Raw genomic sequence first — 15189 nt, forward strand, 5'->3', positions numbered from 1 at the left:
TGGCCCTTCTTCTAGTATTCTAAACGCTCTTATATTAATTTATAAAGGAAGTACTCACTAGTTAACAATGTGCTTGCATGATCAACCTTGTAGTTCAATTTAATACAGTACTACTCTCTCCTTTTTAAATATAAGTCTTTTTAAAGATTTTAATACAAACTGTATATATAGATAATAGACATATTTTAAAATATAGATTTATTCATTTTGCTTCGTATGTACTCCTACTGCAAAAAGGACTTACTAGTACAATCCATAGTACTGTATTAAAGTATATTCCAGAGTCCATACGAAGTTTATATTTTGCTTCCTATTTTAGAGTATAGACATATTTTGCTTCGTATGTACTTTGATATATATTTTTAGAGTAGTTTATATTGGAATCTTTAAAAAAAAATTAGAAAAGGAACAAGAGGCAGTATATGAGTAGTAGTTGCTGTAGCTTGTCATCACTCGTCAGCTTCGGATTCTGCAGGTTGAAGCACACTTGCATGGCGAATTACTACAATCCATTCATAATTAACTAAGCGCACGCGTCGATGCATGTCATGTTGTCTTCTCGGTCATCTTCTTGATCCCCCAACTCCAGCTCCTCGTCGGCGGCGGCGGGGTTGGCGAACCGGAGCCTGAGCCGGCCGCCCTCGCGGGACGCCTGCAGCAGCTCCTTCCCGGGGATCACCACCTGCGTCAGCACGAACCGCCCATCCGCGCGGAACGTCCGGAAGCACACGCACGGCTTCCCGCCGCGCCCGATCGACCGTATCGGCGGCGGGAACGACGGCGGCGAACCCACCAGCCCTGACTCCGCCGCGGCGGCGGCGTCCCTCAGCGTCGCCTCCTCCCTCTCCCTCCCGCGGAGGGCGGCGGCCGCGTCGGCGCCGTCATCCCTGACCATGTCGTCCGAGTCCACCGTGCTCTCGGACCCGAGCCCCTCCGTGCACAGCAGCAGCGACGCCGAGCTCTTCTTCAGGCAGAAGCTCGCGCTCCTCCTGACGCCACCGGCGGCGTCGCCGGCGCTCGCGGGCTTCGGCCTGAGGAGCGCGTCCAGCGACGAGTCGTCCTTGCTCTTCTCGGCCTGACTAGCGATGTCGAGCCACGACGCCGCCGTAGCGCGTGCGTCAGGGAGTGGCACCCGTGGCAGGACGGGTCGGGCGGCGCCGCCGTCGGGCTTCTCGTAGAAGTGTAGCTCACCGAAGATCTCGGTGAAGGACGCCGGGTCCACGGCCGGCAGCTGCTTCTTGTGGTGGCTGTGGTTGTTGCAAGCCGACAGCACCTCCAGCAGCGTGGGGTTCTCCGGCAACGGCTTCTCGAACAGCCGCCGCAGCGCGCCGTCCCCCACCGCCGTCGCCATGTGCGCCATCCAACAAGCAGCACTCCTCAGTCAGTCAGACAGACATAATAAAAAGGCTGCGATATTTTTTGTGACCGTCGAATTTTGCTCAAGCAATCTCCGAGGAAGAGAGGTATATATAGTGAGAGAAAAGGAGAGGCCAGGAAAGGTGGATGCATTTATGTGGCTGTCGAATCGGAATTCGAAAATATGTTTCTTGTTTTTCAGGCTTTTCGTTTCACGAGTGGAGCCGGTATATACTCCTGCTGCAACTTGGGATGAGGAAATGGAAATGTGCATCTTGCACAGTTGTCACTGTTCTTCAGCACTGGCCTGCATAACATGTCAGAGGAAGGGAAATCTGCAGGTAGAGCTAATGCAGCATTGCATTTGCAGCTCGCACAAATTTGATGGTGATCCTGCCCTGGCATCACCGAATTTCTGATAAGGTTGGCATTCCTGATGGTGAATGAATTCCGGCTCCAACTGGCGCAGGAACGGCTCAAATTCGCACATTCCGCGATGGTTAAAAACCCTGGGAGAAAATGGGGCGATTTTCCCCCGACCAGTGATGCACCTGTCACTGAAAATCGCACTGGTGTCAAGTGCCCCTGGAGACAGGAATCTGTTCCATTCCTAGCTGAACAGGCAGAAAGCTAGGTAGAGGAAAACGCACTGCAATTCCTCTCGCAGTGAGTTTTTGTTTCAGCAATTTCATTTTCTCCGTGAAAACTGGAAAAGAGTTCACGGTGGATTCGACGAACGACAAGGAACGAAGGAGAAAAGGTTAGAATAACTTCTTTTTTTTCTTGTGAAAATCTCGGGACAGATTCAACAAACGAAAAGGATGAAGGGCGGAAGGTGGAATAAAGCTATCTGATGCGATGAGGGGACATCGTGCATACAGCATACCATGGTTGAGACCTCACTTCAGAAAGGTCAGGGTGAGAATAACACATGTTCAGGACGTCCAGAAACTTCCGGGTCCAGGGAGTGAAGAAATGTATGTACAACAAAGGAAGCAAAGGCCACAAATTTACTCATAAGCAAGATACATATAAGTTAGTGAAGGCAGGGGGGGATGAGCCTCAAAACAACATGATGATGATCCAAACACGAAATGATAAGCGCGTCGAAAATTCAAAATGTGCAAGGAAACAACACTGGGTCAGTCATCTATTACACAACAACAAAGGCAGTCGCACCGGGGTTTCTACCTCCACGCTTCGATCCGTTCGACCTTGGAGTTTATCCGGCTCACAATGCTCGTGCCTCTCGATTTTTCAGCTGGAGGGGCGGCGGGCGTTCCGCACTGCCGCTTGCCCTTTCTAGTCCTCCTGCTATTCAGGCCTCGGCTCCCTCTGCTCGGAAGTAAGTTGGCAGCTGTAGCACAGGAAGCATCAGCAATGGCAGACGAAGCGACAAGAGCAGGCTGCGAGCAACTAGCGGACCCCTCCACGCTCGAACGGACATCACTTGTATGGACAACGGAAGCTACCGAATCGCCTTCCACAGGAGGCTTGTCTTCAGCACTGTGTGTAGGACTGTACACGAGAGGCTCCTCGCTGACAAAAGAGGGGCGCCCAGATGTTTCTTCAGGTTGAGGATTAATGGGAAGACTGGGGTTCTGATGGCCATTTTCATCAGATGGGTCCTTCTGTGGCAAAGGGGCATCTTCCAGGTTGGACTCTTCTCTATCCTTGAGGGTCTTCTGTATTAGCATCTTGAGGAAATTCATCACTTGCACCGCATACATCAGTGCAGTCAAAGGGTCTGCCATCTGCTTTACATGAGCGCAAGAGTTAGTATCCACCTAAATGATTGTTGCTAGTTTGCTGTTAGGAGAACGCATTACCTGGGTCATATTTGGAGCGAAAACCATAGCAACATTGCGATCGCTCATCTTGTTTATCTGTTCTTCTTGGACAACATCAGCTATCAAATTAACAGCCCAGTCAAGTAAGGCTGCTTCAGTTGGTGGAAGGCATTTGGCAACCCGAGCACAGTCCTCTTCAGATTGGCATTGCATCACCTGTTCAGGTGGGATAGAATCCAGCACCCCACTCGGCAGTTCCCTAAACCAGGCCTGAACAATTGAAAATATATGCAATGAGTATAACTTTTGTCATCAAGAGTACTGTTTGCAAAACGAAGTTGACTAACTCAAGGACATAAAATTGTGGCGTCAAACCAGTTAATAACACCACATAACTGCACTGAAAAGCAGCATTAGATTCTGCAACAGAATTTTGTTGGACAGAAGAGTCGTAACTTTGGTTTCCCTTTGAAAAAGAAGACTGGTTTCCACTAGAAAGAAAATCTGGACTGACAAGTGTTGAGATAGAATCCGGCTATTGAAGATAAGCATAATCAATAATAAATATGTGAGTGCTGCTGTCAACAGAATGTCGGAATGGCATAAAGCTACATGACAGAAGAAAGCTTACTTTGATTAGACCCGCCAAACAGTGAACATCAATGCCATCCGGCACAGTTCCACTATTTAAGTGATCTCTCACAAACTCTTCCTGGCTATTCTCCGCATTTATACGAAAAATACCCTCTGCCTGCAAAGTAAAAAACAAACAACATGAATGCAGTCAGCACTCAGGAAAAGCTACAGGATGCTTAAAAAATAAGAAAGTTACAGTTAGTTAAAATGCTAAAACATCATACCCGAAGACCTCCTTGTTCATACAGACGTCTTTGCATCATCAAGAGAATCGTCGGAACACTGTTTCCTCTGGTATCATATGAACACTGCATCGATTGTGTTGAAACGCCGAAGACACTAGCACTGCATTTGAAGTTTGAATCAGCTAAAGAACACCAACAGTACAAGGAAGCATGAACTGGAACTAATCATAAACAATGCTCTAAAATACACCTTACATGTAGAAGTAAAGATCACATAGTCACTTAGGTCAAGGCATATTTCGTTTTTTGTTTTTTGTTTTGAAGACAAGTCAAGGCATCTTTTGAAGGAGCATATTTCAGCAATTAAGATGGTCTGTAAGAACATTGATGAATTCTCCCAAGTTATGCGGGAACTCTACATATCGTTGCATGCTTAAAAAATTGGCATCACCATAAAGATGTGGGCAGATTTCACATTATTATTAAGTGCCGGTTTCCTAACTCAAGTGTGTAAGCAATCCAGGAAATAGTTTTCAATTTTCTTTCAAGATCTTTGCACACTCCAGAAGTTTCCCGATTATTGAATGAGCACAACACATATGCTCCAGTTTTGTTGGTTGCAAATTTGCAATCCAGTTTGAACATGGGTTCTAGGTGTTTGTGCCACTTTATCTTCTTTTCAAGGCAAAATGATTCCATCCTTGCACAGAGAACCATTTAGCTTATTCTTTTTAGATTGCCTAGAAATAATAACCACATCCTGGAATTCCCAAGACAAACAATAGACAATATAATACCTACGTGTGTTTATTCTTTCTGCTCTTTTTCTAGTATAACCTCAAGAGGACCACAAAGCAAAAAAAAAAAGTTATTCAAGCCACTAAAGTCTGCAAAACACAACAAACAGATGCAGACAAATGATAATGAGCAAGGTGGCGGAATCATCTAATCAAGACAAAATATGTCCATTCTCCATTGTAAATCATGAAATTCCCAACAGTTCTTCTTTGATCTTTCAACATGACTTAGCGTTTAATAATCTACTTCTTGATATTCCCAGGTCAATCAACTGAATTCCTACAAGTATACAGTGTTCCTTAAAAGGGGTCATTAGCGTGCCATGTAATGCATGTGCAACTGTGCATACAAAAGGTGCATGGGCTAAAGAAATAAAGAGCGGCGATGCAGTAATACAGGCACCATCGAGTACATCTTGCACTGAATGAAAAATACCTTAGTAGTTTAATATTTGTATAGCAAGCATAAGCACTCCTACCAAACAAAGCAAGAGGCGATACAGCTGAGCTGATCCAACAAGAAGTTAGACTTAATAAATGGCATGAGTGTGCCAACTAAGTACTACTACCTTTTGATTTTTCGGAACCCGATTAAAACAACCATGCACTTCACAACACATGGATGTTGGGCAAAAAACGCTTATTTGGTGGGTTTGCTTACAAGTCAAAACATGATTCAAGTTGATGGGAACACTAAAGCAACATGGACAGAATACCACCGCTGCGAAGGACAGGAAAAGACTAAAGTGAACAGAATGGCTGCTGTAACTAAATGTAGAGGCTTTGTGATTTTCAAATTTAATATTTTCTGTTTTTTTTTCTCTACTTACAACTAATGAAGATTCCGTTGCAAGTGTTCTGTTCCATTTCCAGCCTCGTTAAAGTTATGGGTATTAATTTTTTCTTTCTTGATTTTATGAGTAACCCGTTACAGAAAAGCAATGCAACTCTGCCCATAACAGGCATGGAGAGCCATGATTGGCCAATTATTAATGAAACATGGGGAAAACTCAGCACAAACTATTTCTAGACAGAGTGGTGGTCCAAAGCGTGCCCATCATCATAATTCATAAACAGTTTATCTACCATAGATCAACTCCAGCTCAGGCAGCCAAGTACCAGCAAAGGGGGGAAGAAGTCTACGGAGGCACCTAACCCGGTTGTGTGCGTTGGCCTCATATTAATATACACATAACTGAAATGAAATATAAATTCCACCTGAATTTATCTGCCTACCAAGCTTCAGACCAAAAGCACACAGAGGTCGCAATTCCAGCCAACGTACCATCTCTTTATCCCGATTAAAACCACTACCAAAATAGGCAAACAGTAGCATCTAATATAAATGTTGAAAAGTGAAAACTACTTCAGAAATAACAGCGGGAACTGGATGATACTGAATATGCAGAAACATTCTGAGTTCAGAAATATAAGCATGTTTTCGAAGCTTGTGTACCAGCTGATGAAGGAACATGAGAAGAGACAGAGAAGAGAGCGCGACGGACCTAGCACTGGGCGCGCGGCGGGGCACCTCGGGCTCGAACTCGACGGGGAGCCCGAGGAATCCATGGAACCTGTCGAAGGTGACGTGCGCCACGTGCTGCACATCCGTGGGCAGCCCTATCTCCATCCCGCCCTGGCCTTGGCCGCCGTCCTCGGCTCTGCACCGGAGCAGCGACTTCCGCAGCAGCTCGAGAAGCAGCGCCAAGAAGGACCAGCGCTCCTCCTCCTCTTCCTCCTCCTGCAACCCTCCGGCCTGTCGCTCCGCGGATCCTGCAGGGCTCTGGTCGCTGCTGGTGGTGCCTCTCTGGAGCACGTCGCTGTCGGCTAAATAGCGCAGGGAGGTGGAGGAGGAGGAGGAGGAGCCGCGGCTTGCGGGCGAAGCGAGGTTGGCCGGGCCCCGGAACAGCGCCACCTCCGTCATTGCTTCCGCCCCTTTTCCGCCCGAGCTCCCCTTCTTCTTCTCGGGGAATTATTACGGTGCAGCCAGTAATCTGGCGCGGCGTAGGACCAATTCGGCCCGGATATGTGAGCTTTCTTCCCCGATGGTGGTGGTGGTGGTGGAGTGGGCCAAATGCCTGGGATGATTGGATCCTGGTAGTGGAGTTCTTGGTGGCGGGACGCTAATTTAGGATTGATTTCTGCTCCGGTGGCTCTCCATTGGAGATTGCTGGGACGGGGAGGGGACGGGATTTGGGTGCTGCATGCGGCCGCGTGGTCCAAATCCACAGCGGGGCGGGGCGGAACGGAACGGGTATTCTAATCTGGGCTGCGCTGGGGACAAAAAATAAGAAAAGGAATCCAAGTGGATCTGTGATTAGGGAGGGTTTCTTGCTGTGGTGGTGCGTTGGGTGGGTAATGGTGGATAGGATTTGTGTGGAGGTGGAGCTGGAGGTGGAGTTGGAGTTGGATTGAAGGGAGGGTCAGGCCGGGGTCGACGACGACCAAGATGATGATGATGATGATGATGTGAATGTGATCATCATCATCCTTGGTCTCCTCCTGCCTTCACGCGTGCGGTGCGGTTCTTCTCTTCTTTCTGCTATTTATTTACAGTTAGTTATTTATTTAAGCGTGCTATCCAAGAGAGAGACGAGAGCTAAATTAACCCGAGAGTAATGATTTGATGTGGTGTGGCCATGAGCAAATTAACTAAGTAACTACCTAGTGTACTTGATTCATTCGACTGACGGACGGACGGACTGTTTGGTTGGTGCCGTGACTATCGCTTTTCGTTGGCAGCACTTTTAGGACTATACTTCGTAGATTTTCGTGCGGGTGGTGCCTTTTGGCAGGTTTGGTATTCACACGTTGAATTGAAGGAACGACCGTGTGTGAGTCGAATGAATTATTTTTGTAAGACACTTTTTCTAGCCGCTGGATTTTCATCCAACAGGCATGATCACAATGCCATTGTTCATCTTCTTCCTCTTATGCCACCGCCCAGCCCTAAGAGCAACTCTAGCAGACCCCGCATCCTCCCAGCCCGCAAAACGTGTTTGCAATTCACACAAAAACGTCTTTGCGGGTCGGCCTGGACGGCCACAGTTGTAGACCCGGCATAATGGATCCGTAAAAAAAGATATTTCGGGAATATCCTTTTTTACGGTAAAAAGGGATATTCCCGAAATATCTTTTTTACGGGTCGGCTTTGCGGCGTCTGATCTGGCGCGGCTCCTTCTGGCCCGCAAAACTTAGATTTACAACTTGAATTGATCTAGCATAATATATTTCTTTGCTTTTGCAACAACATTAGATACAAAAGACATCACCAAATCTTTGCTAGAATAGCAAAACCAAAGAAAACAAGAACCACAAGTATGCATTTCAGAAGATTTCCAACTTCCATAACTGCTCCCACAAGTTGGACTAATATCTTCTCCATGCATTCATTGTCGATCTGCGGATTCATGATTTTGCATTCTTCTTTCTTCATCTTTGGTTTGAAAGAAGTAGACGTTGCTTCCCCTCTAGTTGCAGATGCAGCCGCATCATTGCCTTCGATTGTACTAAGGAGTGCACTAACATCTATTAAGTTTCTTTCTATCAACAAATCAATGTATTGGCCTTTCCAAAACCAAAATGAGCATCCATCGTCCTACACAAAAGAATGAGCAAGCTCGAAGTGAGCTATCGTAATTGAACTAAAGAATCAGCTATGAAATGAGCTACCGCAAGTGCACGTACCTCGTGGTTTTCGCATTTGAAGAACACCCATCTGGGGTGCTTCGGCGTGTCCGAAGTGAGCCGCAGCACTTTCCGCGTGCAGTCGTCGCACTCTGTGAACGGCATCGGCAAGCCACAAAGACGTTGCGCGAGCGCCGAGCCCGATGGACGGCCGGACGAATCCATGCCCACAAACCTTCGGCGGCGGCGGGCAGACAAACCCGTACCTACATGCGGCGATGCGCCCTTGCCTGGGCTGCGGGAGAGGCTCCCCGATCACTCCATCGCTTGGGGCAGCAACAGGCGGCCGGAAAATGCCAAATACGGCGGCCCGTGATGAAGTGCCGCAGATCTGCAAATCCGGCGGCCCGCCGACGCAGGGGGGGAAGAGATGGGAGGCCTCGTGCGCGTGGCGGCCTTCCGGCGTGCTCCTGCTGGCTGCTTTCACCGAAATCTTGGGCGGCGGCGCGAGGGGGGAGAGGAGAGGTGGTTGGTGGGGGAAAGCGTGGGATGAAATGTCCCCCACCAACCGCTTCCGCTTATATGCAGGGCACCGCATCCGCGAGGGAGAAACCTGCATTTTCCCGGGTTGGGGTCGGGATTTTGCCGCGCCCCCTAAAATTTTTTGCGGGCCGGGCGGGATGCGGGGTCTGATCGGGCTGGTTTTTCCGCCCTGACCCATATTTTGGCGGTTATTTTACGGGTCGGGACGGGATGCGGGGTCTGCTAGAGTTGCTCTAACAGTCGGCCTCCACCACCCGTGGTTGGTGGTGCTCCCTCGATGGCCTCGCCGCCCTACCCTCCTTTCAATCCCCCACACATACACACAAACACACACAAATCATTATCATGTTGGCCGCTGGCGAAGGCCATCCCTCTAAGACCCCCAACCACCACCACACCTGATCCAATGCTGACAGGCCCCACCCCCACCCCCCGCGCGTGCTTGCACCCGCACTTGTCTCCAACTGTGGCGCCGCTACTCGTTGCCGCTCATAGCGTTGTCCCTTATCTCCGACGAGGTCCTGGCTCGGTCTTGCTGTCGACATCGCAACTCACTATCGCTTGGCAATTTTTTTCGTCTCGTGCTCTGCGCGACTTCCTTCTTCCTTCGCAGGAAAAATCGAGCTAGAATTGTATTGATTGGAAACTTAAATACATGTGTGAATACATAAACAAACATCGTGTCCCTAGTGAGCCTTTACTAGACTAGCTCGTTGATCAAAGATGGTTAAGGTTTCCTAACCATGGACATGAGTTGTCATTTGATAACGGGATCACATCATTAGGAGAATGATGTGATGGACAAGACCCATCCGTTGGCTTAGCATAATGATTGTTCAGTTTTATTGTTATTGCTTTCTTCATGTCAAATACATATTCCTTCGACTATGAGATTATGCAACTCCCGGATACCGGAGGAATGCCTTGTGTGCTATCAAATGTCACAGCATAACTGGGTGATTATAAAGATGCTCTACAAGTAACCCCGACATGTCGGAGTTCTGCCTGTTTTCCTGGACCACCAACCCCGACAACATCTCACGCTCCTCTGAGCCGCTCTTGCCGGCGCGCAATGGCGTGGATCACCGCGCCGACCTAGACTGTGTCTCCCGATTTGCCAAGCCCCTCATTCGCTACCCAGTCTCCATTCATGTCGAGGAGACGGAGGACAACCGCTTCCCACCCACACCGCCGCCCCGCGCGCGGATCCTGATGGTGGCAACAGTTCTGACCGTGGCTCTCCTTTGGTTCCTGGTCCGTGGCCGCGGTGGCACGAGCATCCCCCCAGGTGCTCCGGTGGTGCTGCAACCCGGCGCCAGCGACACTCTAGCTCCAGCGGCGGTGCTAGTTTTCGTCGGTGATCGCTCCCGTATCGGGGCTGGCAGGGTGTGCTGGGCCCGCATCCTAGTGTCACCCCACCTGCCGCTCGGGTCCCTCCTGCTCTTCGCCTGACGTGGCCCTGAAGGAAATATGCCCTAGAGGCAATAATAAAGTTATTATTTATTTCCTTATATCATGATAAATGTTTATTATTCATGCTAGAATTGTATTAACCGGAAACATAATACATGTGTGAATACATAGACAAACAGAGTGTCACTAGTATGCCTCTACTTGACTAGCTCGTTAATCAAAGATGGTTATGTTTCCTAACCATGGACAAAGAGTTGTTATTTGATTAACGGGATCACATCATTAGGTGAATGATCTGATTGACATGACCCATTCCATTAGCTTAGCACCCGATCGTTTAGTATGTTGCTATTGCTTTCTTCATGACTTATACATGTTCCTATGACTATGAGATTATGCAATTCCCGTTTGCCAGAGGAACACTTTGTGTGCTACCAAACGTCACAACGTAACTGGGTGATTATAAAGGTGCTCTACAGGTGTCTCCAAAGGTACATGTTGGGTTGGCGTATTTCGAGATTAGGATTTGTCACTCCGATTGTCGGAGAGGTATCTTTGGGCCCTCTCGGTAATGCACATCACATAAGCATTGCAAGCATTACAACTAATGAGTTAGTTGTGAGATGATGTATTACGGAACGAGTAAAGAGACTTGCCGGTAACGAGATTGAACTAGGTATTGAGATACCGACGATCGAATCTCGGGCAAGTAACATACCGATGACAAAGGGAACAACGTATGTTGTTATGCGGTCTGACCGATAAAAGATCTTCGTAGAATATGTAGGAGCCAATATGAGCATCCAGGCTCCGCTATTGGTTATTGACCGGAGATGTGTCTCGGTCATGTCTACATTGTTCTCGAACCCGTAGGGTCCGCACGCTTAAGGTTTCGATGACAGTTATATTATGAGTTTATGCATTTTGATGTACCGAAGTTTGTTCGGAGTCCCGGATGTGATCAAGGACATGACGAGGAGTCTTGAAATGGTCGAGACATAAAGATTGATATATTGGAAGCCTATATTTGGATATCGGAAGTGTTCCGGGTGAAATCGGGATTTTACCGGAGTATCGGGAGGTTACCGGAACCCCCGGGAGGTATATGGGCCTTAGTGGGCTTTAGTGGAAGAGAGGAGAGGTGGCCAGGGCTGGGCCGCGCACCCCTCCCCCCTAGTCCGAATAGGATAAGGAGAGGGGGCGGCACCCCCCTTCCTTCTCTCTCTCCTCTTTCCCCCTCCCGAATCCTATTCCAACTAGGAAAGGGGGGAATCCTACTCCCGGTGGGAGTAGGACTCCTCCTGGCGCGCCCTCCTCCTGGCCGGCCGCACCCCCCCTTTGATCCTTTATATACGGGGGCAGGGGGCACCCCTAGACACACAAGTTGATCCACGTGATCATATTCTTAACCGTGTGCGGTGCCCCCTTCCACCATAGTCCTCGATAATATTGTAGCGGTGCTTAGGCGAAGCCCTGCGACGGTAGTACATCAAGATCGTCACCACGCCGTCGTGCTGACGGAACTCTTCCCCGACACTTTGCTGGATTAGAGTTCGGGGATCGTCATCGAGCTGAACGTGTGCTAGAACTCGGAGGTGCCGTAGTTTCGGTGGTTGATCGGTCGGGCCGTGAAGACGTACAACTACATCAACCGCGTTGTGCTAACGCTTCCGCTGTCGGTCTACAAGGGTACGTAGATCACACTCTCCCCTCTCGTTGCTATGCATCACCATGATCTTGCGTGTGCGTAGGAATTTTTTTGAAATTACTACGTTCCCCAACAGTGGCATCCGAGCCTAGGTTTTATGTGTTGATGTTATATGCATGAGTAGAACACAAGTGAGTTGTGGGCGATATAAGTCATACTGCTTACCAGCATGTCATACTTTGTTTCGGCGGTATTGTTGGACGAAGCGGCCCGGACCGACATTATGCATACGCTTACGCGAGACTGGTTCTCCCGACGTGCTTTGCACAAAGGTGGCTAGCGGGTGACAGTTTCTCCAACTTTAGTTGAACCGAGTGTGGCTATGCCCGGTCCTTACGAAGGTTAAAACAGCACCAACTTGACAAACTATCGTTGTGGTTTTGATGCGTAGGTAAGATTGGTTATTGCTTAAGCCCGTAGCAGCCACGTAAAACTTGCAACAACAAAGTAGAGGATGTCTAACTTGTTTTTGCAGGGCATGTTGTGATGTGATATGGTCAAGACATGATGCTAAATTTTATTGTATGAGATGATCATGTTTTGTAACCGAGTTATCGGCAACTGGCAGGAGCCATATGGTTGTCGCTTTATTGTATGCAATGCAATCGTGTTGTAATACTTTACTTTATCACTAAGCGGTAGCGATAGTCGTGGAAGCATAAGATTGGCGAGACGACAACGATGCTACGATGGAGATCAAGGTGTCGCGCTGGTGACGATGGTGATCACGACGGTGCTTTGAAGATGGAGATCACAAGCACAAGATGATGATGGCCATATCATATCACTTATATTGATTGCATGTGATGTTTACCTTTTATGCATCTTATCTTTCTTTGATTGACGGTAGCATTATAAGATGATCTCTCACTAATTATCAAGAAGTGTTCTCCCTGAGTATGCACCGTTGCGAAAGTTCTTCATGCTGAGACACCACGTGATGATCGGGTGTGATAGGCTCTACGTTCAAATACAACGGGTGCAAAACAGTTGCACACGCGGAATACTCAGGTTATACTTGACGAGCCAAGCATATACAGATATGGCCTCGGAACACGGAGACCGAAAGTTCGAGCATGAATCATACAGTAGATATGATCAACATAGTGATGTTCAACAATGAAACTACTCCATCTCACGTGATGATCGGACATGGTTTAGTTGATTTGGATCACGTAATCACTTAGAGGATTAGAGGGATGTCTATCTAAGTGGGAGTTCTTTAAGTAATATGATTAATTGAACCTAAATTTATCATGAACTTAGTACCTGATAGTATCTTGCTTATTTATGTTTGATTGTAGATAGATGGCCCGTGTTGTTGTTCCATTGAATTTTAATGCGTTCCTTGAGAAAGCAAACTTGAAAGATGATGGTAGCAATTACACGGACTGGGTCCGTAACTTGAGGATTATCCTCATTGCTGCACAGAAGAATTACGTCCTGGAAGCACCGCTGGGTGCCAGGCCTGCTGCTGGAGCAACACCAGATGTTATGAACGTCTGGCAGAGCAAAGCTGATGACTACTCGATAGTTCAGTGTGCCATGCTTTACGGCTTAGAATCGGGACTTCAACGACGTTTTGAACGTCATGGAGCATATAAGATGTTCCAGGAGTTGAAGTTAATATTTCAAGCAAATGCCCGGATTGAGAGATATGACGTCTCCAATAAGTTCTATAGCTACAAGATGGAGGAGAACAGTTCTGTCAGTGAGCATATACTCAAAATGTCTGGGTATAATAATCACTTGATTCAATTGGGAGTTAATCTTCCAGATGATTGCGTCATTGACAGAATTCTCCAATCACTGCCACCAAGCTACAAGAGCTTTGTGACGAACTATAATATGCAATGGATGAATAAGACTATTCCCGAGCTCTTCGCAATGCTGAAAGCTGCGGAGGTAGAAATCAAGAAGGAGCATCAAGTGTTGATGGTCAACAAGACCACTAGTTTCAAGAAAAAGGGAAAAGGGAAGAAGAAGGGGAACTTCAAAAAGAACAACAAGCAAGTTGCTACTCAAGAGAAGAAACCCAAACATGGACCTATGCCTGAAACTGAGTGCTTCTACTGCAAGCAGACTGGTCACTGGAAGCGGAACTGCCCCAAGTATTTGGCGGATAAGAAGGATGGCAAGGTGAACAAAGGTATATGTGATATACATGTTATTGATGTGTACCTTACTAATACTCGCAGTAGCACCTGGGTATTTGATACTGGTTCTGTTGCTAATATTTGCAACTCGAAATAGGGACTACGGATTAAGCGAAGATTGGCTAAGGACGAGGTGACGATGTGCGTGGAAAATGGTTCCAAAGTTGATGTGATCGCAGTCGGCACGCTACCTCTACATCTACCTTCGAGATTAGTATGAGACCTAAATAATTGTTATTTGGTGCCAGCGTTAAGCATGAATATTATATCTGGATCTTGTTTGACGCGAGATGGTTATTCATTTAAATCAGAGAATAATGGTTGTTCTATTTACATGAGTAATATCTTTTATGGTCATGCACCCTTAAAGAGTGGTCTATTCTTATTAAATCTCGATAGTAGTGACACACATATTCATAGTGTTGAAGCCAAAAGATGCAGAGTTGATAATGATAGTGCAACTTATTTGTGGCAATGTCGTTTGGGTCATATCGATATAAAGCGCATGAAGAAACTCCATACTGATGGGCTTTTGGAACCACTTGATTATGAATCACTTGGTACTTGCGAACCGTGCCTTATGGGTAAGATGACAAAAACACCGTTCTCCGGTACTATGGAGAGAGCAACAAATTTGTTGGAAACCATACATACAGATGTATGTGGTCCGATGAATGTTGAGGCTCGTGACGGATATCGTTATTTTCTCACCTTCAGAGATGACTTAAGCAGATATGGGTATATCTACTTAATGAAACACGAGTCTGAAACGTTTGAAAAGTTCTAAGAATTTCAGAGTGAAGTTGAAAATCATCGTAACAAGAAAATAAAATTCCTACGATCTGATCGTGGAGGAGAATATTTGAGTTACGAGTTTGGTGTACATTTGAAACAATGTGGAATAGTTTCGCAACTCACGCCACCCGGAACACCACAGCGTAATGGTGTGTCCGAACGTCGTAATCGTACTTTACTAGA

At 47.2% G+C, this 15189-nt stretch overlaps 2 protein-coding genes across 2 annotated transcripts; both read right to left on the minus strand.

Annotated features, from left to right (window-relative positions):
- Positions 1-262: 262 nt before the first annotated feature.
- LOC119286314 (protein FAF-like, chloroplastic) lies at positions 263-1430 on the minus strand. The gene has a single exon (XM_037565690.1). It carries the CDS (start codon positions 1358-1360, stop codon positions 524-526), a length of 837 nt encoding a protein of 278 aa, XP_037421587.1. The 5' UTR covers positions 1361-1430; the 3' UTR covers positions 263-523.
- Positions 1431-2338: 908 nt separating this feature from the next.
- LOC119286315 (rho GTPase-activating protein 4-like) lies at positions 2339-7253 on the minus strand. The gene is made up of 5 exons (XM_037565691.1): positions 6270-7253; positions 4007-4127; positions 3778-3897; positions 3186-3416; positions 2339-3110 (listed from the first exon to the last, which is right to left on the minus strand). The coding sequence occupies exons 1-5, from the start codon at positions 6686-6688 to the stop codon at positions 2544-2546; spliced, it is 1458 nt and encodes a 485-aa protein (XP_037421588.1). The 5' UTR covers positions 6689-7253; the 3' UTR covers positions 2339-2543.
- Positions 7254-15189: the final 7936 nt, after the last annotated feature.

This window comes from Triticum dicoccoides, chromosome 4A, assembly GCF_002162155.2.
Source record: "Triticum dicoccoides isolate Atlit2015 ecotype Zavitan chromosome 4A, WEW_v2.0, whole genome shotgun sequence".
NCBI classification, from domain to species: Eukaryota; Viridiplantae; Streptophyta; class Magnoliopsida; order Poales; family Poaceae; genus Triticum; species Triticum dicoccoides.

Bases quoted from the DNA above. Each gene is read 5' to 3' on its own strand.
- LOC119286314 (XM_037565690.1), bottom strand. From the start codon at position 1,360: ATGGCGCACATGGCGACGGCGGTGGGGGACGGCGCGCTGCGGCGGCTG.
- LOC119286315 (XM_037565691.1), bottom strand. From the start codon at position 6,688: ATGACGGAGGTGGCGCTGTTCCGGGGCCCGGCCAACCTCGCTTCGCCC. The intron at 4,128-6,269 runs GTCCGTCGCGCT...CTTCAAATGCAG, and splicing joins CGCCGCGCGCCCAGTGCTAG to TGCTAGTGTCTTCGGCGTTT. The intron at 3,417-3,777 runs GTAAGCTTTCTT...TCAATTGTTCAG, and splicing joins GTTTGGCGGGTCTAATCAAA to GCCTGGTTTAGGGAACTGCC.